This window comes from Physeter macrocephalus, chromosome 2, assembly GCF_002837175.3.
Source record: "Physeter macrocephalus isolate SW-GA chromosome 2, ASM283717v5, whole genome shotgun sequence".
Taxonomy (NCBI): domain Eukaryota; kingdom Metazoa; phylum Chordata; class Mammalia; order Artiodactyla; family Physeteridae; genus Physeter; species Physeter macrocephalus.
The window spans coordinates 66,034,385-66,056,674 of record NC_041215.1 but is presented as its reverse complement, the minus strand read 5'-3'; the positions used below and the strand labels follow the sequence as shown (position 1 = coordinate 66,056,674).

The 22,290-nt window shown below is 38.6% G+C and overlaps 1 protein-coding gene across 1 annotated transcript in view; it reads left to right on the top strand.

The window, feature by feature from the left end:
• LY75 (lymphocyte antigen 75) overlaps positions 1–22,290 on the top strand; it is a 103,884-nt gene that overhangs the window by 18,854 nt on the left and 62,740 nt on the right. The window contains exons 3-12 of the mRNA XM_024122316.1: positions 1,830–2,000; positions 4,998–5,162; positions 11,340–11,450; positions 12,584–12,724; positions 15,193–15,387; positions 16,326–16,483; positions 18,609–18,719; positions 19,273–19,361; positions 19,485–19,654; positions 22,015–22,214. Coding sequence (XP_023978084.1) covers positions 1,830–2,000; positions 4,998–5,162; positions 11,340–11,450; positions 12,584–12,724; positions 15,193–15,387; positions 16,326–16,483; positions 18,609–18,719; positions 19,273–19,361; positions 19,485–19,654; positions 22,015–22,214 — 1,511 coding nt within the window. The remainder of the gene's footprint in view (positions 1–1,829; positions 2,001–4,997; positions 5,163–11,339; positions 11,451–12,583; positions 12,725–15,192; positions 15,388–16,325; positions 16,484–18,608; positions 18,720–19,272; positions 19,362–19,484; positions 19,655–22,014; positions 22,215–22,290) is intronic.

Here is a 22,290-nt window from a genome sequence, read left to right as displayed (position 1 = left end):
GAGAGGCCCGCGTACCACAAAAACAAACAAACAAACAAAAAAAACCTCTTAGTGAGTAGTTAGCATAATTTAGCTGCTGCTCTTGTGGTGGTTCCATGTTATCATTCTTCAAAGCATATTGTGAACAGGAAAGCGTTTTAATTGAAGCCCAGCTTTGAGCTATGACACTAACTTGGAACCTGACAAAGCAGCCATTGATGTCACAAGTTGTCCTTATATGTCAAGGACTCTAATCAGAGAGTCAGTTCTCATCCCTGTCACAGCTGAATGAATGTTTCACTTAACTCTGCAAAAATGGGGATTTCACAAGCAAGTGTAATACTTGCCCTACTGATCTTGTGGGCTTATGGGAAAGAACAAGTGAAAGTACTTTGTATTACAGAAACACAAAGTTTTACAAAAAAACCCTGATGGTTCTACAAATAATAGTCATTGTGCTCAGGGACTCTCCTTTTAAGTGCTGTAATTTGGGAAGAGAAATCGGTCATGAGCTATTGGGAGTTTTGGTATGGTTAAAAATAAAACATGCTAATAAGCAGAATTCTTACAAAATATAAGGTCAAATTACTCTTTAACAAAAGTATACTGTTCAAAACCATTTATATGTCAGAGGAAAACAAAACCAATGTTCCTTAAAAGATTGTTTGCAAGTAAAAGCATCTAGATTACTCTTCCTTTTGCTGTACTGCTGCTTAATACATTCTAAACTGTCAAATTAAGTCTCACACTTAAGTTAAATGAACATTTGAGAATAATAAAGAATATGGAATCAAATTCTACCTTAAGCACACTTTCAAGCAAATCTATGAGACATTTTGAGGGACCCTAATAGCCTGGTAAATGATGCTAAGATCTGATTACTATGCTTTACCTAATAGTCATTATTTGATCTGGTAACAACCACGGTTCTAAACAAATTAAGGCTATGGAAAAAAAGTGAGCGAAATAGTCACAGGGTTAGCTGTTCTGTAAGACACCTCTCCAAAAGAACTGTTATCAACATAAGTATTTAGCACTTCCTCTGGCATTTCCAAACATATTTGAGGTTAGAATAATTTTTCAGTTCCTCTCTGTGTACCAGAGGAAATTGTTAAAAGGAAAAGCTAGTTCTGCTACCTTGCTGGTCACCAGCTGGTTGCATGACTGCCTAGCCGAAGCTGGTTCTTCTTTCATAACCTGACTTACCATGTCCTGCCCTCTCCAAGAGACTGCTGAGAGACTCAGCAGCCCTTCCTCCTCCTTCCTCAAAATGCACAGCCTCAGTTCTACCACCAGACTGTAAACAACAGGGCTGTTTGTGCATCTCTCTAACTGCACAGTTAGTTTCAAAGTCCACAACCAGCCTCAGTGATTCCAAGGTATTTTTCTAGCCTCACTCTTACTAAAGAAAATAGAGTGTAAGTTTAATCTCAAGCGGGGCACCCCTTCTGGTGAAGTACTCTGCTACCCGCAGTAGTCAGTTGATCCTTACTTGGTAAAGCTGGAATCTTTTAGCTCTTCATCACATCACAGTTAATGAAGCTTTACATGGATCATCTCATAGAATCTAATGAACAACCCTATGAACCCCATAGCATTATTCCTAATTTGCAAATGCAGAAACTGAGACTGATAGAGGTTGGAGAGCTTGCCCACAGACGCACAGATGATCAGTGGGGGAGCCAGCATCCATGCTCTGAATCTCCACCCTGTGCAACCTACCCAGATACTATATTCTCATACATGTGAAAACATAATCTTTCTTTCAAAACTGTTTTAGAAATTAGTTAACTAAAGCTGATTATCCAGTTTTTAACTCTTCTTTCTTCTACTTTCTCCCCAACCCACAGAGATCTATACTAGAGATGGGAACTCCTATGGGAGACCTTGTGAATTTCCATTCTTAGTTAATGGGACCTGGCATCATGAGTGCATTCATGATGGAGATCGCAGTGGGCCATGGTGTGCAACCACCTTAAATTATGAATATGATCAAAAGTGGGGCATCTGCTTACAACCAGGTATGTATGGGCTGGTAAACTTTATATGTGGAAAGGAAAGGATACCATTCCTATGAGGCAAAAGGGAGAAGGAAGAGTCCATCGTGACTCAAAAATGATGGCAACAAATATCCTAGAGAAGGCATATATATTTGAGGAAAGAGAGAGAAGTCGTGTGTAGCTAAGAACTTACTTCCAGAAGTAGGCCAGGAAGAAAACCAAGACAGGATGTTGTGATGGAAGACAAAGGATGAGGAAGTGTTCTATACCCACAGATACCTTAGGAAGGGGAAATGGACCAGGCAGGAGCAGTCAGGAAATTGCTGTTGGCCTTTAGTAGAGCAGTTTCCAAAAAACTAGTGTTCAAAGAAGCTGGGTGATAGTGGACTGAGGAAGCTTCTTTTCAGATGATGGAGACTTAAGTATGTTTATGGCCTGAGTAAAGAGCAGCAAACAAGAGACAGATATCCCTATCCCTCTCAAAATTGGTGACGTTGTTCCCTCTGCTGTACCTGTATGTTGGTCAAAGCATTTTTTCTAGTTGCTTCTTACTTGAAGCAAACTCTTCAGGGTATGCTAAAATATTCATTGTTCTTTAGAAAGAGAGACCAAAGCAGCAGCTGAGTCACTATCTGGTATATAACTGAGACATATTTTCTCGATAATCTGGTGAGAATTACAGGGGCTCATGGTACCTGACATGTGATAGGTGCCTAAGAAATATTTTTTAATGGGCAATAAGTTAAAAGAATCTACAGTAAATAGAAAGGAAAAAGCTCCAGGCCTAAATAGTAATAGTTATTACTTAAAGTAGTAATAGTTATTACTTGGCCCTGCCAAATGTCAGGTACTATTCTAAGCATTCAGCCTTTCTTAATGCATTTAATCCTCACACAGTTCTATAAAGTAGGTACCATTATTTATCACCATTTTACAGATGAGCAACGTGAGGCACAGGGGAGTTAAATCATTTGCCTAAGGTCACATAGCTAATAAATTTCAGAACTAGGATTCAAACCCAGGATATCTGGCTCTGAAGTCCTTGCCTCAAACAACCGTACTATCCTGCCTTATTCAGTAGTCAATCTGGTGGTATTAGTAATACCACCACCAGAACTCAGCTCTCCTTAAGGGAAGCTGAGCTTCAAAATGCAGAGTCCTAAGCAACTTGAAGAAATTATATCGAGCCAATGGTTCTCAAACTTCAGGTTGCAACAGAATCACTTGGAGAGTTTGTTAAAATACAGGTTTCTGGGGCCCTCCTCCAGAAATTGTATTTGGTGGATTTGGAATGGGGCCCAAGGATTTGCAGTTTAGTGAGTTCCCAGGTGATACTGGTCTGGGGACCACACTTTGAGAATTACTTTTCTAGGTAGAGTCACAGGCTCTTCAACACTTAGAACCTACTGAAAGATAAAAAGCCATTATTTACTTCAGCTATAATTGATAACAAGCAGGGTTTGGTCAACCAGACACCAATTTCATTTAAATCTTGCTGTAGTCTGGATCAGAAACTTTAGGGATTGTGAAAGGGAGCTTAGAGGTTATCCAGAGCAAACCCTCATTTCTCACGTGAGAAGCAGCAGACCTTGATTGATGAAATAGCCTGTCTGGGTCAGACCGTATTTGTGTGGAGCCGGGTGGAGATCCCAGGATTCCTGACCCTTATTCCCCTGTGTATTTATCCCATTCTACCTTGCTGCCTTGACTGACATGTGTCTTGGTGCCTTTAGCCTGCTTTGGATGGAAGGGGGGATTGTCAATGCATTCATGTGACTCCCTTTCTACAGAAGAAGCAAGATTGTGAGTTTCTCAAACCTGAGGACTGCCAAACCATGGAGACTGTATTTTATAGCAGACACACTGCCATCCTGCTGAAAGTTTCCAGATTTACAAGTGTTGGCCTTAGTGGTAACAAAGAACCTTTAGGCAGTGCACTTGCAAATCCACCTATTTTGTTTTTACCAAATATCACAACAACCTCTGTTGTTATTTAGGACATTCAGAAGTGGCTGAAGAAGCAGTGTATGCCATTCAGAAGGTCAACAACACCAGACTTAGACAACAGTACTCTGGTTATAGCTTTGCCACAAACACCCCTGTATCTTTGTTCCTATCTGTGAAATGAAGACATTACACAAAATGATCTCTAAGGGGCCTTCCAGGTTGAGAGTCCATAACTTTGACTGGTTATGGGAGATCCTTTGGAAAAACCCCAAGTGAAACCTGGGATACACTTGACATAAGTTATGTTGGTTTTTTCCTCTTGTTGGGAGCACATAGGAGGCTGTGAGTATATTTTTGAACTAGTCGTATCAAGACCTACAAACCTTGTCCCAGAAAGAGCTTGAAGATTCTTCATCTGAAATTATACATGCTTTTTAGATATTTGTTAAAGAACATGATGTTCACATGTGTATATGTATGTTTATAAACACATATGCACACATATATGTGCATATAGATATACAATGCATGTAGAATGCTAGTTATATAATACTTGTCATATATTAAATCATCTATTAAAATACTAAGGAGAAAATGGACTGAGTTTCCCGAATAAGGTATCACTAGGCTTTAAATCTTGGGCACTTAAGCAGCATGTCTAAACACACACACATGCACATGCAGTGGTTTCACTGCAGGCCATGAGCAAACCCCTCTGCAGTCTGCCACCATCTTTAAGTGAGGTCAGGGATTGAGCACAGTTGAAGACTCATACTTTTAGGCAGAGGGTAGGCATGGGCTAAAACATGGCATTGTAATTGATGGGGATAAAGGGAGAGTAGAAGATAGGAGAGTGGAAGCTTTAGCCAGACTAAGTCATTTCTTGTCCTATGACTTCAGTTTTTTTGTGTAGCCAAAGAATCAAAATGTTGTCCAGTAGAACAATGACAGCCTCCATTTTAACATATCCTAAGAGTGTGCAAATTGAATGGCAGTATTTGTAAGCATTCTAAGTAATAGACAACATTGTGCCCTTACTTTATGATCACTAACATATCTTTTTATCAATAGAAAATGGCTGTGAAGATAATTGGGAAAAGAAAGAGGAGATGGGAAGTTGCTACCAGTTTAATACTCAGGCAACTCTTTCTTGGAAAGAAGCTTATGTTTCATGTCAGAATCAAGGAGCTGACTTACTGGGCATCAACAGTGCTGCTGAGTTAACTTATCTTACAGGTAGGTTTAAGTTGCGTGCGGTAGAGCAAATTGCTGCCATTGTAAAGGTGCTGTCGGCCTTCTGTTTTCATATCTAGGTATGTTGTTTTCTGCATATATTTATCTTTTCTTGGGATTTAAACTTAAACACCAAAGCCCACAAGTAAAAAATACTGAATATAATCCTATTCTGTCCATTGAAAATGCATCTCATGATAGAGACCAAGAGAGGTTAATATTCAGAAAACGAGGTGAGGTAGCAAGATTAAACTGCTACCTGAAGCCTAGGTGAAAGGACTTGAAAAAAGGTAAACATTAAACTCTTTGAACATTGAACGGTAGAGAACTTGAGGAAGGTGGAGAAGATGGCTGAGTCAGAGTAGATCACCTCAGTAAAAAATCTTCACACTTGAATAAATGAGTGCAGTTCCACATCCGTAGATTCAACCAGCCATAGATTGTATAGTTCTGTAGTATGTATTTCGTGAAAAAGATCGGCATATAAGTGGACCTGCATAGTTCAAACCCATATTGTTCAGGGGTCAACTATAATTTAATCATCATTACAACACCATAAGACAAGTATTTTTATCCCCACTTACAGATTAGGAATTGATGTTTAGGAATAATATACCCAACATCCCAGAGCTATGAAGTACCAGAATTGGCATTTGAATATCAACAAGTATAGCTCCAAAGCCCTTGCTTTTTTACTATAGTACTTACTCCTCTTACATATCTTTCTTTCTTTGTTTTCATCATTAAAAGTCTACTGGACTTTTACATTCCCACCAACAGTGTAAGAGGGTTCCCATTTCTCCGCATCCTCTCCAGCATTTTTTATTTCTTGCCCTTTTGACAACAGCCATTCTAACAGGCATGAGGTGATGTCTCACTGTGGTTTTGATTTGCGTTTCCCTAATAACTAACGATGTCAAACATCTTTTCATATGTCTGTTGGCCATCTGTATGTCGTCTTTGGAAAAATGTCAATTCAGATCGTCCACCCATTTTTCAATTGGGTTGTTTGTTTTTTGTTGTTGAAATGTATGAGTTCTTTGTATATTTTTAATATTAACCGCTCATAGGATAAATGACATGCAAATATTTTCTCCCATTTGGTAGGTTGTCTTTTTGTTTTGTTGATGGTTTCCTTTGCTGTGCAGAAGCTTTCAGTTTTATATAGGCCAGTGTATTTACTTTTGCTTTTGTTTCTCTTGCCTAAGGAAACATTGCTAACACTGGTGTCAAAGAACATACTGCCTATGTTTTCTTTTAGGAGTTTTATGGTTTCAGGTCTTACATTCAAGTCTTCAATCCATTTTGAGTTGATTTTTTTATGTGGTACAAGATAGTGGTCTAGTTTCATTCTTTGGTACATGGCTGTCCAGTTTTCCCAATACCATTTATTGAAGAGACTATCCTTCCTCCATTGTATGTTCTTTGCCCCTTTGTTATAAATCGGTTGTCTGTATATTCATGGCTTTATTTCTGGGCTCTCGATTCTGTTCTTTTGATCTGTATGTCTGTTTTTCCTGCCAATACTCTACTGTTTTAATTACTATAGCTTTGTGGTAAAATTTGAAATCAGAGAGTGGCTACCTCCAGCTTTGTTCTTCTTTCTCAGGATTGCTTTGGTTATTTGGGGTCTTTTGTGGCTCCAGGTAAATCTTGTTTATATAAAATTTTGTTCTATTCCTGTGAAAAACGTCATGGGGAGAACTTGAGAGTATTGTGTTAAGTGAAATTAGTCAGACGGATAAAGACAAATACTGTACGGTTCCACTCATGTGAAATATTTAAATAAATAAATGAACAACCCAAACCAAACAAAAACAAACACATAGATACTGAGAACAGAGCAATGGTTATCAGAGGCGAAGCAGGGAGAGAAGTGGGTGAAATGGGTAAAAGGGGTCAACTGTATAGTGATGGATGGAAACTAAAATTTGGTGGTGAGCACGCTGTAGTTTATACAGAAGTTGAAATATAATGTTGCGCACCTGAAACTTCTGTAATGTTACAAACCTGTGTAACCTCAAAAAAAAGTCCGCTGGTCTTTTGTCATGCTTTTTGGCTTAAGCTTTACTCAGACCTCTTTCTTATAGTTTTAACCTTTTCCTGTGTTGTTCGGGACTTAAATAATCAGGCATCTTGAATAGAAATCTGTCAAAGAAGCATAATGGGCTAGTGTTTGGCAATGGAATTCTATTCCAGACCCTGCTGAGACCTTACAAAAAATATTGTTGAGAGTAGAAAGGGCCAATAAATTTAAGTCTCCCAAAGTACTGACATTTGGAAACTGATAGCTTCAATGAAGGAAAAAGGTGTCAAAGTGTGACTATCAACACCATACCAAACAATCTAATGATGCATTTGGAGGAATAAATGTTGCAGGGTTCCTTTATGCATCAGTTTTCTTTAATAACACATAAAAGTGAGATAATGTGTTAAAGGACCCAGTTTTCCCCTATTCCTGGCCAGACACTCCCCACATTTTTTGCATATCACTAATTTTAGAGGTACAGCCCTTTCTAATGATCCAAGCTTCTCTTTCACTGTGAGTGCTCTTTAGGGATATCAATATGCCTAATTATGATTGCTGGTTCCCTAAGACCTAAGAAAGCTGTACTTTAACATCTGGAACATTTCTTGAAGTCCCTATTAATATTGTGTCCCTTCCCTGAAAACTACCATGTTAAACAGTGGGCTAGGAACAGTGAGGCCCACAGAAGTAAATCAGAGATTTTGTGATCAAAGCGCTTGGTCTAGTCAGGGAAATAAGAGTTGTACATATGCGGAGGATAGTAGAGAATGTTATTCCCAAAGGACCCCAGGGTTTCGCAGCTAGTAGTTAAGTGGGACTAGGGAATTTGCTGACAGAAATAAAGCAGAATCAGCTCTCTTGAAGATAAATCCCATGCAGTCTAAAAGAACTTTCTTTCTCTTTTGTGCCTGCCCTGCACCTAATTAGTTTGTTTTGATTTTGTTTTACTAATACTGGGACCTATGGTGGGGGATTTGGTTTCCTCAGCCTCGCTGGATTTTGTTTGAGAGTCAAATTTCCTATGGCTCTGGCCTTCCCAGGGACCTGTAACCACAGATTCAACCCCAGAGCTCAAAGGAGGGCTGAGAGTCCCCAGAGCAGGAACAACACATTTCAATTCTTTCTAATTTATCTCTGGCCTGAGGGGTTGCTCGCTTTGAACTACCTTGATAGTGACCCAAGGCTAGAACACTCCTAGGTCAGGGCCCCTGCTGGCTGTGGCCTTTCTGATGTTCATCCCAGATGCATGACCATTATCAGGCCCTGCAGTTTCTCATTGTGGGAAGAGGAATAGAAATATAGGGTCATGACGGAATAGGGGTGTTGGGGACAGTCAAGAATATCTAGCTCATTGGACTCGCCCATTTGATTAGATATAGGAACTTATGCTAGGAATCATCTGATTCTTGATGGCAAAGATGGGCATTGATAGAGTCTCAGATTGGTCAACGCCCTGCCAAACAATCTAATGATGCATTTGGAGGAATGCATCATAGCATTCCTTGCCTGGACTCTATGAAGGAAAAAATCCAGCTCCAGATTGTCCAGGCCATATAAGAAATCCCTGCCCTTTGCATTTGCCCAACCAGGGCCTTTAAAATTTATCACACCCACCTGGCACAAGACACATAAAGAGCATTTGAATTTACCAACACAGTCACAATTTTAAAATCTTATGATTCTAGTGAAGAATAAGTCATCATCAATACAGATCACAAACAGAACATTGTGATGAAGTAAACAAGAGCCTGACACCCTCCAAACATCATTTTGTTCCATTGTAAATGTGTACTTGTCGTGTGCAGGTGAACAATAGGATTATTCATAGGAAGCAGTAGGATTATTCAGACTTCCTGCTGGGGGATATCTGGAAAGTCTTCATGGAAAAGAGGACATTGAACTTGGGATAGATGGGAAGGATTGGTCCTCTATAGTATCTCTGGTTAGAGAAGAATGAATGAAAGGAATTCTGAATGTCAGGGTATGGTTGAGTCTGGAGTACCATAAATATGTCATAGTTCCCAGGACTTCTTTAGGAATGCTGGAAAATCAATCACATTTACTAATGAAGAAAGATTTAGATTAGAGTAATTCCTCAAGGTCTTGCTATACCAGTGCTGGCAGCCTTTGCTTATGCTAACAAGGTGAAAGAAAAGGATAAATCCAGAGTTGCCTTCAACATTCTCCTCAAGCCATCTACGCAAACATCCACCTTCTCCTTCCTTAGTAGAGGGAGTATCCTTATCATCTATCTCCTTGAGAAAAGTGAGGTGAACCCTTAGTTTGTCACCCTCATACTTTCAAATTTATCTCTATCCATACTGTTATTTCTCCAGCTCATTCAAGGTTAACTACTTCCCCCAAGCTCTTTGTATCCACATCAACTGTTTCTTCTATCTCTTATACTTTTATCAACACTCACTCTATTAACTCTTCCCCAGTAGGCTATAAACTTGTTTAAACTTCGACCATTAAAAATTTTTTCCCTAGACCCTGAAGCCCTGCCTCGATCTTTCACAGTGAAGCTCCTGGAAAAGCACAGTGTATCCTTACAATTCACTTTTAACCTCACATTTATTCCTCACTGGAGTGATAATTGTCCTACCACCCTCTTCCCAGACTCCTGCCCATCCCTTGGATGTGGGTGTCCAGGTTACTGCTCTTGGCCGCTTTTGTCTTTGCTGGTGCTATTTCTGCTTTACCCAGGGATTCTCCTCCGCTCCCAGGTGTCAGTTCCAGTGAAGTTACTTGTTTTAGGCATTTGGGTTCTAAAGTGTGAAAGTAAGGCAAAAATTACATATAGTCAAAATTACCCTCAAAGAGCCCTTAAAGTATGGATATTGTTTTCTGCATGCAAATCACACAGATATAGCTGATATATATGATGGAACAAAATCCATACTTTAAGAATTATTTATATTTATATAATACAATATATATATAAATTATGTAATATAGAATTGTATTTTATATTTATATAGAGAGATACATGAATTATATATATAATACTATAATATATCATACAGAATTCTCTGGGAGGAATTGAGAAACTGTTATCATGTGTTTTATTGCTGGGAATATTTCAACAAATTTATAGAGATTCCAACCTGTTAGCTTTTCCTGTTTATCAACATCATCCTTGTCTTCTGTAGACCATTTCATTAGTTGCTTTATCTCTTCTACCTGGCCCTTAATATCTTCAAATTCTTTGTGATGTCAATAAAGTCTTACCAGGTTCTTGAATAATGGTGTTGACTTCCTTGACAGTGGTGTGAAAATCCTTACAATTGTTCGCACATTCTTTTTTTAATACACATGGCCCCATACAACAAGCATGATTGCCTCCATTGCTTGTGAGCATGTGCACATTGAGTGGCATATCAGCACTTAGCTTCTCTATTTAAATTACTTCTGCTTCTCTTTTTCTTTTATGCTAATGTCATCTAGTTGTCAAATAATAAATTTGAATGATGCATCTCAACTGTAACACGAGTGTTTGTGTGTGTGTGTGTGTGTGTGTGTGTGTGTGTGTGTGTGTGTGTGTGTGTCCCATTCTGTACCTCCAGCCTTAATGTCTCCTCTGGACTCTAGAGTTGTATATCCCTTGCCTAGCTCAGTACATATTTCTGAAACGGTACTGGTTACACTTCACCATTTGGTGATCCATATCTGTGTCCTACTAGATTGAAATCGTTATGAGGGCAGGACTTTATCGTTTTGGTTTCTATGTCCTTAGTACCTGGCAAATGATATGTGCTTAAAGAATTTAAACTGTCAGTTTGGAATATAATCAGACCTTCAAAATTTAGATATGTAATGGAAACTACTTTTTCTATATCAGTACAAGAGGGTTAAAAATAGATAGTGAAACAGCTACTCTGAGGAAATTCTGTTCTTACTAGGAGAAAGGGAATTGGACAAGCTAATGGGAAAGCAGCATTGAATTAACTTAGCAGCCTTTGGGTTTCTCAATAGACTGAGGTTTTGTTGCCTCTCAGCATCATCTGCCTTTGTTGGATAGACAGCCTCCTACAGGGTTCCTGCCTCATAATCAAGGCCTTCAGATATTTTTGCTATTAGTATAAACTTAAGTCTGACTTAGAAAATAGCAGGTAATTTTGTCACTTTTTAAATATGTGTAATCCTTACAGAAAAAGAAGGCATTCCGAGAATTTTCTGGATTGGTTTAAATCAGCTGTACTCTGCTAGAGGCTGGGAATGGTCAGACCACAAGCCATTAAACTTTCTCAACTGGGACCCAGGTAATTGCTCCCCCCTCCACTTACTATGCACAGAGCACAAGCTTCAAAAAAAAATAAGAGCTTCCCATCCCCTGAGAGCTTGTACAAATTTCAAACCTTGACACTTCTTATTATGGTTACCTCTCAGAAGAATATTTTTTCCTACACCCTTGTGATACCATTATAGGCAAGTTGACCCCCAGCATGGGCAACTGAGCATTTGTCCCTAATCTTTAGAGTGACCCTGCATTTTTAGATAGGAGCAGAATGAGCCCCACTGCGTGGCCCAGGAACCATTCTGTGTCCCTGAGAGGACTTGACGTGTCCATGACTGACCCATGTTGTATTTCATCTGCAGCTTAACTCTGATATGGAAATAGTTCCTCATCCTCAAACTCTTGGTGTCTTCCACTGCAGCACCCAAGTACTGATAACATAATGGTTATATTTTAATACACAAAAAAAGACCTTAAAGAAAATTTTATACTAAATAAACAAACCCTAACTCACTAACTAACCAAAATGCCTTTTTTCCCCCTGGAAAGAAGGTTTAGATACCTTTTTAGAAAATAAAACCATAGGCTTCTGACAAATGTAGAATGTAAAAGTTAACACTAACTTCAGTACCAAAATATTCTGCATACATATAAGAAAAACAAGTTAAGCACAATAAAATACCAATACATGGGGCATTTTAGTTAATGGAATTTTATAAGTAGTAAATAAATTTTCTATTCTCTCAGTAAATAAAATCTTTAAAGAGAATTTAATCTTAAAGCCTTAAAGGCGTGGCAGAATCATAAGTCAGTATTTTTATTGTGTAGGGTAGCAAATTAAGAGCTACTGACCCCAAGATACAGCATGCAAGTTGGTTAGGGGCAGAGGTTTGGTTTTGGGTTTTGTTTTTTAAATTAACTACAACAGATCAGAGTATTCCTGCCCGCCCCTGCCCCTGCCATATCCTGTATTTAAGAAGACATAGGTAAGCACATGATTGTCCATTGCAGCTTATACATTTCAATTTAGTTGAAAGTTTTAACTATTTCATGAGTCCCCATAAAAGCAGAAAATTAGGAATACAAGTTATTTTTTCTAACCACCACCCTTGCAACCAACCTTCTTCTTTTAACTCTTTGAAAATCCTACCGTTTAAGATGTGCCGAGTGCACCTATAATTGACAGATCAAGCTGTGCAAGAATGGACGCTAACTCGGGTCTGTGGCAGAGTTTTTCCTGTGAGGCTCAACTGCCCTACGTCTGCAAGAAACTGTTAAATAACACAGTGGAGTTGACAGGTACCTTTCTCACTTCCTCCGACAAAGAGGTCCCACAATTACAGTTTTGTGAAGTCAAGTAAATCCATTTCAGATACCTGTTTTCCCCTTTCCTTCACCTGATACTGCCAATGCAGGGGAGTATTTGGTTTTGAACCTGTGGTTAGATATTATCAACTACACATGAGTAAAGCTTTGGTTTCGTATATGCCTATGAGAAGGCAGAGATATTCTAGATAGGAAATATATTTCTGTTCACAGGTGGCTCTTCTTTCTCTAGAGCAGAGTGGTTCCCCAGACCAAGAGCATCATCTTCACCTGTACCTGTAAGAAATACACATTTTCAGGACCTGCCCCAGATTTACTGAATCAGGAACTCTGAGGGTGGGAACCAGCAATCTGTGTTTTAAAAAGTCTTCCAGGTGATTCTGATACACACTCAAGTTTGAGGGCCACTGCTTTAAGGCCAGGTCTTACATATTACCTGCCTCCGTGGGAAGTAAAAAATGATGGACACGGGAATGTTCCCACCCCCTTACCCACAATGCCCACCCCTTCTTTGCCCACCTCTCTCTCCTTTGCCAGGCTGGTTCTTTGTGTTGATAAGTCAGGTAGAAAGGAGGGGTGCAGATGGACAAAATATGTACACAGAGGGCCAGGGAGTTTGGGGGTAAGAGAGACACAGGACGGCTGCAACTTCTGAGGTGCAGAAAAGTTTAAAAGTTTGAAAGAAAAGTCTTTGAAAGAATGGAGAAGAGAAATGCCCTACTGTCTTTCACAGCGCCCTCCGTATACCTGGTATTTGATTAAATCCTCACGGAATAAGAAAAGCTAATACTTAAAACTGGGAGGAGAAGAGGAGGTTTTAAAATGTCTTGCTTTAAGGAATGTTGGGGGAAGAGAATAAAGCATAAAATTTCTTATCATCCAAATAGGAGCATAAATCTATTTTTTAAGTTTAAGAAATAATAGGGGAAAATGAACATTTATCTTCCAAGTTGATTCAAACCAAATTTAGTCCATACAATAAAAGGCATAGCAGAAAAGACAGCACAAATGAAAATAAACCAGGATGACTAATGATAGATCAAATAAATATCCTGTAGTATCAATTATTAAGTAAATCAAGATGCTTCCACATGATTGAACAGTATGCATTTATTAAAATAACTGTGCCAGCAGGAAAATACAAAAAGCAGAACAAAATCATATGCCTACCTATCATTTTAATCTTGTAAAAATGTGTATTCATAGAGACAAAGACTAGAATATGAAAATAATTATTTCAAATTCAATTATGGGTGTTTTTCCCTCTGTTCCTTTATTATAATTGTAAAATATAATCATAATAATGTGCTATTTCAGAACCTTAAAGCTAATTGAGTTATTTTACAAGTGTGAGAAACTGAACCTGAATTTTATCATTTAGTAAAAATCAAACTGTCCACATTTTTTAAGATGCTGTGTTTTCTTATAACAAACATTCCAAATGGTCCACATCCATGAAGCCTGAAAAGCCAAACTGTTTTCTAGTTCTTTTAAGAGGGGTAGGTAGAAGTATTTTGTATGGTTTATACCTTGCTCTTTTTCTCTAATCTTTCTTGACCATCACTTGAGTGAGTTTTATTATAGTCAAAACAAAGAGTCCCTCATTCCATGGACTGTAGGACTAACAGAGGGGAGGAAAGAAGAGGTCCAGAGATGGCCTTTGCCCTTTCCCTCCAGTGATGCCATTTCTTGGGTGTGAAGTGAATAAATGCCTTTTTTTTTTTTTTTTTTTTTTTTTTTTTTTGCGGTACGCGGGCCTCTCACTGTTGGGGCCTCTCCCGTTGCGGAGCACAGGCTCCGGACGCGCAGGCTCAGCGGCCACGGCTCACGGGCCCAGCCTCTCCGCGGCATGTGGGATCTTCCCGGACCGGGGCACGAACCCGCGTCCCCTGCACCGGCAGGCGGACTCTCAACCACTGCGCCACCAGGGAAGCCTAAATGTCTTATTATGTTCCTTAAATCTCTGCCTGTTCTCTGTTCAACAGTGAGCATTAATGCACATTCCCTTGCTAAGCTGACCATACATGAATAGGAGGCTCAACCTCATAATCTCTCAAAGTCAGAGACTGGAGGGGAAACCTCACAAATCCCATACCCAGGAAGAGATTTGTCAACAACTGGCTTACCCCACACTTTTCTTCTGTCTACTAGGACTAAGGGCAATCCCTCTTTAAATAGTCTGTGGCCAGCCATGTAGCACATTTGTATCACTTTAAAGTCACATTTTTATCTGAATCCCTGCAGTCACTCTTATGATGTTATGTATACATTAGGCACCACAAAAATTCATGTCACTGTTCCATCTGACATCACATTCTCCAGTTTTCCAGAAGGCTTATGATTCAAGAAAGAAGAATTTGCAATTCAATATTCAAGAATTTAAATATTGATTCAAAATAGATGTGTCTTTACTGGAATATAAATAGCTTCTTTTCCTCCAGATGTTTGGACATACTCAGATACCCGCTGTGATGCAGCAGACTGGCTGCCAAATAATGGATTTTGCTATCTGCTGGTAAATGAAAGTGATTCCTGGGATAAGGCACATATGAAATGCAAAACCTTCAGCAGTGACCTCATCAGCATTCATTCTTTAGCAGATGTGGAGCTGGTTGTCACAGAACTCCATAATGGGGGTAAGTTTTTAAGATATCCTCTTTGAGAGTTTTAAAACATTTTAATGTATCCCTGTTTTCAGATTCTTAGCAAGAATGAAAAGCTTGTAGTTTGATCCTGTACATCAGCATTGTCTAATAGAATTTTCTGCAGTGATGGAACCATTCTATAATCTGTGCTGTCCAATTCAGTAGCCACCAGCCACTTGTGGCTTTTGAGCCCTTGAAATGTAGCTAGGGCGACTGGAGAACTGAATTTTTACTTTCATTTCATTTTAATTGATTTACAGTTTTAAATAGCCGCATGTAGCTAGCAACTACCAACCTGACAGTACAACCATTGATTGAATAATTTCCCTCTTCTCATAAGCTAAATGCTATTTAAGTTACTCCCGGCACTTAAGTGATGATTGTTTCACTTTTATAATTATTTGAAAGCTGAAAAATGAAGAATAAAACACTAGAGAGCCAGTATTAAGACCTCCTCCTAGGATTCACCCATAGTAATAGCAAGTACTAGATACCTATTCTGTGCCAGCATGGTGCCAGTTGTTTTACCTGGGAAGGCAGTATAGTCATTCCATGGCCGTGATGGACAATATCCTTATTCTAATTGGAATATCTATGACTGTATTTGTAGAGTTTCATTATTTCTCATAAAGCAAGGTTTATCTAAACCAGGTATCAGGAACATCCAGCCTACAGGTCATAGCACAGCTGTTCCACCTGTGTACCCTACCTGTATAAGTGACCTGAAAAGCCCTCATCATCGGGCCTGCCTAACTTATCAATACTTTTACAGGTTAATTTAGAATACCATTTACTGAATTAAAATTTTAAAAGAAAAGAAATACCATCAAGGCTCTTAACACCCCATATCAGAATGTAAAAATCAGTAGCAGTGTACATATTGACGTATGTAATTGAGTAACCAAACAAATAAAACATTTTTCTTTTAGATGCCAAAGAAGAAATATGGACAGGCCTTAGGAACATAAATACACCAACTCTATTTCAGTGGTCAGATGGTACTGAAGTTACTCTGACTTATTGGGATGAGAATGAGCCATATGTTCCCTACAATAAGACTCCCAACTGTGTTTCCTATTTAGGAAAGGTAGGAAACCTCCTCAAGTTTATTTATATCCTTATTGTTATACCTGAAAATCTAATAATGATTATAAGATGACTTTGGTTGGGATATTTGTGTTTAAGCTGAGAAAGAAAATAAAAGGTAATAGCACTGTAGACTGTCTTTCCAGTAGCTGCTGAAAAAAGGTAAATAAAGCAATTACTAAAGAAGCAATCCAATTCCTGTCTGAGAGTATCTTCTCTGGCGTGAAACAGATCAAGAGAATCCCTTTAGAGCTCAGATTCTTGTGCCAGATTGCTTCTGATAAGCAAAAGTACTTTCTCTCAGTAGCACCAGTGTGATATTTAGCAGGTAGCCACAATTTAACCTGGAAAATCCCATCTTCTCATGTTCAGATCAAAGTAAGCCAACTTTGAGAACTGAAAAACTAGTTTCGTTAAAAAATTAGATCTGACTTTGTTCAGAGAATATCTTACTCCTATAGAATGCATAAATGTTTATTGAGCATGCTTCAGTAAGCATGCTCAATAAAGCATGCTTTGGACTTTCAGAAGAGTCCAAAATAAACTATTGAGCCGAAAGGACATATGTATCTCTATATTTTGGTTTGTAGTACTTTCCTGTGGACTCCTAATTGTTTGCGAGGCCAGTTGTGTCACTCAAACTTCTAGAGAGACTTAAGTGGAAGCAATAAATGGTAGGGCTATTTAGAAGTGTTTCAATAGTAAAGATGTTTTTAGAAAGGTGTAAAGCTGAATTTAGAAGGGTGTCACATTTAATGCTCTATTTAAAAGGATACACAGGATATCTTTAAAAGAGTATCAAAGATAGAAGTGAGGTCCCATAGGCCAGAGTGAACTGATGGCTTATCTAGACAGCTTCCAACGTTCAAAACTGACCCGTATCACAATTGACTTACTAAAATTTAATTCAAAGAAAGCAGAGTTACTTAAGCAACATCAATGTTAAGTAGCATATTTGAAAGATAGAACTTTGACGTCTAGACTGAAGTAGAGTTGGCAGAAACTTTTTATTCTAAAATTCTTAGAGAGTAGCTATTCTAATCACCATCATTATCTTACATATGAGGAAACTCAGACAGGGAGATTAGGTGACCTGCCCCAAAGTTTTTTTGTTTGTTTTTTTAACATCTTTATTGGAGTATAATTGCTTTACAATGGTGTGTTAGTTTCTGCTTTATAACAAAGTGAATCAGCTATACATATACATATATCCCCGTATCTCCTCCCTCTTGCATCTCCCTCCCACCCTCCCTATCCCACCCCTCTAGGTGGTCACAAAGCACCGAGCTGATCTCCCTGTGCTATGCGGCTGCTTCCTACTAGCTATCTATTTTACATTTGGTAGTGTATATAACTCCATGCCATTCTCTCGCTTCGTCCCAGCTTACCCCTCCCTCTCCCTGTGTCCTCAAGTCCATTCTCTACATCTGCATCTTTATTCCTGTCCTGCCTCTAGGTTCTTCAGAACCACTTTTTTTTTTACATTCCATATATATGTGTTAGCATACGGTATTTGTTTTTCTCTTTCTGACTTGCTTCACTCTGTATGACAGTCTCTAGGTTCATCCACCTCACTACAAATAACTCAGTTTCGTTTCTTTTGATGGCTGAGTAATATTCCATTGTATATATGTCCCACATCTTCTTTATCCATTCATCTGTCGATGGACACTTAGGTTGCTTCCATGTGCTGGCTATTGTTGCCCCAAAGTTTTTTAACCTGTGGACAAACTTTGGCTGTGTCATATGGAAGAAGACTAGAACTCTGGCAACTCTGTGGGCTGGGTTCTTCTCTCTTCAACTTCTGTATAGTATCCTTTGGTGGTTTTATTGTCACACTTATAAAAAAAAAAAAAAATGAAATTCATCCCCACTGTGACCTTGAGGTGATGCTGAAGTAACAGGCTTCCAGGTTTATTGGGTAGCATTTTCTAGGAGTATGTTCTCAGATTTAATCATTCATTTATATTCATTTTCTCCCCCTCCCTTTCCTCCTTCCCCTCCTCCCCCTCTCCCTCCCTGATAGTTGTGGGAAGGAACTATCTTGATTTAAGATAATAGTTCAATTCTAAATATGTGACAAATAATTTCTCTTGTGGGAAAAATTATTTTCTGTTTTTTAAAAGCTAGGTCAGTGGAAGGTCCAATCATGTGAAGAGAAACTTAAATATGTATGTAAGAAAAAGGGAGAAAAATTGAATGATACAAGTTCTGATAAGATGTGTCCTCCAGATGAGGTATGTAAAACCCCTGTGGAAATTTTTTTAAGCAATATTATACCTTCTTGGTTAGATATGGTAGTTGAGACTTAAATACTTTAGACTTGGAAAATAGAAGAAATTACTAGGTTCTGTTCATTTATACATTAGAGCAAGCCAGAAGGTAATGAATCATAGATATCGGCACTCTTATAGAAGAAAAAAGAGTTATAGGAAAAACAATTATCTATTCATGAATTTCTATAAAAATGCATATGATTATATCCTCAATGCTGATTTTTTACTTCTCTTACTCGTATTATTCTTATTCAAAAATAATTGAACTAACAACTGTTATACTCTTATGATGAGCTAGGCATTAGGGGTAAAGAAAGTTAAGACATTCCTTCTGTCTGACACAGGGTCACAGGCTTATGGAGGTTTTCTATGAAATTGTATCCCACTCTCATCATGTGTTTAAATTCCCTGTCCATGTCCTTAATTTCCCTTAGTTGTAAGATGTTACTTATGTAACAGAAACTTGCTTGTTATCAAGTGCAGAAGACAGTGTGATATTTTTCCTCTGATTTAGGGCTGGAAGAGACATGGAGAAGCCTGTTACAAGATTTACAAGGATGAGGTCCCCTTTGGAACCAACTGCAATCTGACTGTAACTAGCAGGTGTGAACTTTTAACTCTGGGTTCCTTTGCTAAATAATCTTCCTAAAAAAAAGTGCGTCTTCAATTTATATAGTATTTCAGTCACTGTATAAAACACCTACTAATTTGACTCTCATTTTGTAGATTTGAGCAAGAATACCTGAATGATATGATTAAAAAGTATACTAAGTCTCCAGAAAAATACTTCTGGACTGGCCTGAGAGATACAGATGCAAGTGGAGAGTATAGCTGGGGAAGTGCTGGTGGGATAAAGCGGGCTGTAACCTTTTCCAACTGGAATTTTCTTGAGCCAGGTGAGTGCCTTAGCCTTGAAAGCAGTCGAATACAGTGGCTCGTGAGAGGCAGCATTCCTCCCAAATCTGTTCTTCACATACCTTTGAAATATGAAGGAGATGATGATCTTCAGGACTAGAGTCTATCTATGGAACCATAAATAGAAGCAGCGACTATGTCTTCCCTATGAAATCCTTGGCAATTACCCAATAAAAGCTAGAAAACTCAGTTCTCAGAAACCACCATCTAATGGCACAGAGCTAGAAGCATCAGTGTGAGTTTGTTATCTTTTCCATGTAGTCTCAAACAGAACCTAGAAGCTTCATTGTGGAGCACTTTACATTTTCACCTCTCTGCTTCTTAACTTCTTTCTCCAAAATTGAATGTGTTTATTTCTGATATTCTCAATGAGTGAGAATTAAGGAGGCAATGTATTTAGGTATTATTTGTTCTGAAAGGTAGTTTATCCTTCTTTAGCCTAAAGTATTGACCATAATTAGCCATAGAATCAGAACATTTGAGCCAGAAAAAGCCTCAGAAGGCCTTTCTGATTTTAGAGTTGAGAAAACAGAGGCTTAGAAAGGTGACTTACTCGACGAAGGTTACCTGGTGATTGAATTGCTAAAATCCAGATCTGATTTCTAATTCAATGCTTTTTAGAGGACTTTGGCTTTTTATGAGACAGCATTCGACTTTTCTTCCTTTGAATTATTTATATTTTCCTATGTTTGTATAATGGAATCATGAAGACCATTTTTATAGCATAGAAATTGGAACATGTGAATGTGTAGTTAAACACAATATTTGAAATAGAGAATGCCCACAAAATTTGTAATACATGATCATCAATATAAATATGAGTGGTATTGATAATAACAAGGTCATCTTTTTACTTGTAGAAGATGGAGGATGCAGATGCTAATCCTGGTTAAATTTCGTCTTAAATTAGAATGTTCTGAAATGCAAAATACGTGATTTCTTTTATAGACACTCAGACATTTTAGAGTCAGTGTCACATTCTTCATGGATAAGCCTCAGTGGTTAGGGGCAGGGGTGCTTAGGAAGTAGCTATAATAGCTATTCTCTCAGTCTGTAGCCAGAAAGACTGCCTTTAAGTCCTCTTTACCATTATTACTCCCAGATTCAGCCAGTTTGGTTTGCATTGGGCAAGCCATGGATAGCGGGTAGAATAAGAGAAAATAGCACACCCATCCAGGGTAACACAGCATTATTTTTCCCAGTTCCTTGTTCCTCTTGCTGTCCTTGTATAATGAGACATGAGACCATATGGCTTCTCTGTGTGATGGAATGGAAGTTGTCCTTATTACTTTGCAATGTATGTTCTTCTTGTCCTCTGCACATTTTAAGCAGTGTGATGTAATGGGAAAGGGAGCATGGCATTTTGCCAGGCAAATCTGGGTTCAAGTTCTGACTCCACCGCTCACTAACTATGATTGTGGGCAAGTCACTAATTCTTCATCTGGAAATGGATCTGACAATACAAACTATCTTTTAATGTTGTAGTGAGTAAATAAAATTCTGGCTGCCGTAAAATAAATAGTAAACAAATGTATATTACCACACACCTCCTTTTACCTTTATTGTACCAGCTTTTTCTTTGGCTCTGAATCTGAGAGTGTTGTTTTGAGGTTTACTCAGTTGTTTAAAAACTGTTGAAAGCTGTTAGGTGAATATGAACGATTTAGACTGTTCTGAGCATCATAGTGGTTTAGGGTACAGCTCTACACACACACCACCTAGATTCCAATTCTGGATCAGCAACTTACTCACATGTGACTTTGGACAAATCACTAATCCTCACTGTACCTCAGTGTGACAATAGAATCCACTCTATGTGAGGATCAATTCATTTAATCCTCTTAGAATAGTACCTGGCAAGTAGTAAACACTTCTCTGTATTACTGTCATCATTATTATTGTGAACAACACATTTATTTCCTCCATTTTCTTTCCTATCCTCTCTCCCCACTTTGAATCAAATAAAGTGTGTAGGCACTAGAAAATGTTTGGGCTTTAATTTTTTAATGTTTTTTAAAAATATTTATTTATTTATTTTATTTTTTGGCTGCGTCGGGTCTTAGTTGCAGCACCTGGGATCTTTGTTGCGGCATGCGGGATCATTGTTGTGGTGCGCTGGGTTCTCTCTAGTTGTGGCATGCAGGCTTCTCCCTAGTTGTGGCTCATGTGCTCAGTAGTTGCGGTGCGCAGTCTTAGATGCCCCGCAGCATGTGGGATCTTAGTTCCCTGACCAGGGATTGAACCCGCGTCCCCTGCATTGGAAGGCGGATTCTTAACCACTGGACCACCAGGGAAGTCCCTTTAATGTTATTTCTAATTAAACTTTTCCGTTCAACCCCAGCTTCTCCAGGAGGGTGTGTGGCTATGGCTACGGGAAAGTCTCTTGGAAAGTGGGAGGTAAAAGACTGCAGAAGCTTCAGAGCACTTTCAATTTGCAAGAAAATAAGTGAGGCCTCTGAGCCTGAAAAAGCAGCCCCCAAGCCTGAAGACCCCTGTCCTGAAGGCTGGCATAGTTTCCCCTCAGGTCTTTCTTGTTATAAGGTAAAGTAATATTCTCATTCAGTCTCTCAATGAAGCTATCTGTCTACTATCCTAGTCCATGTCTTTGTACAAATTG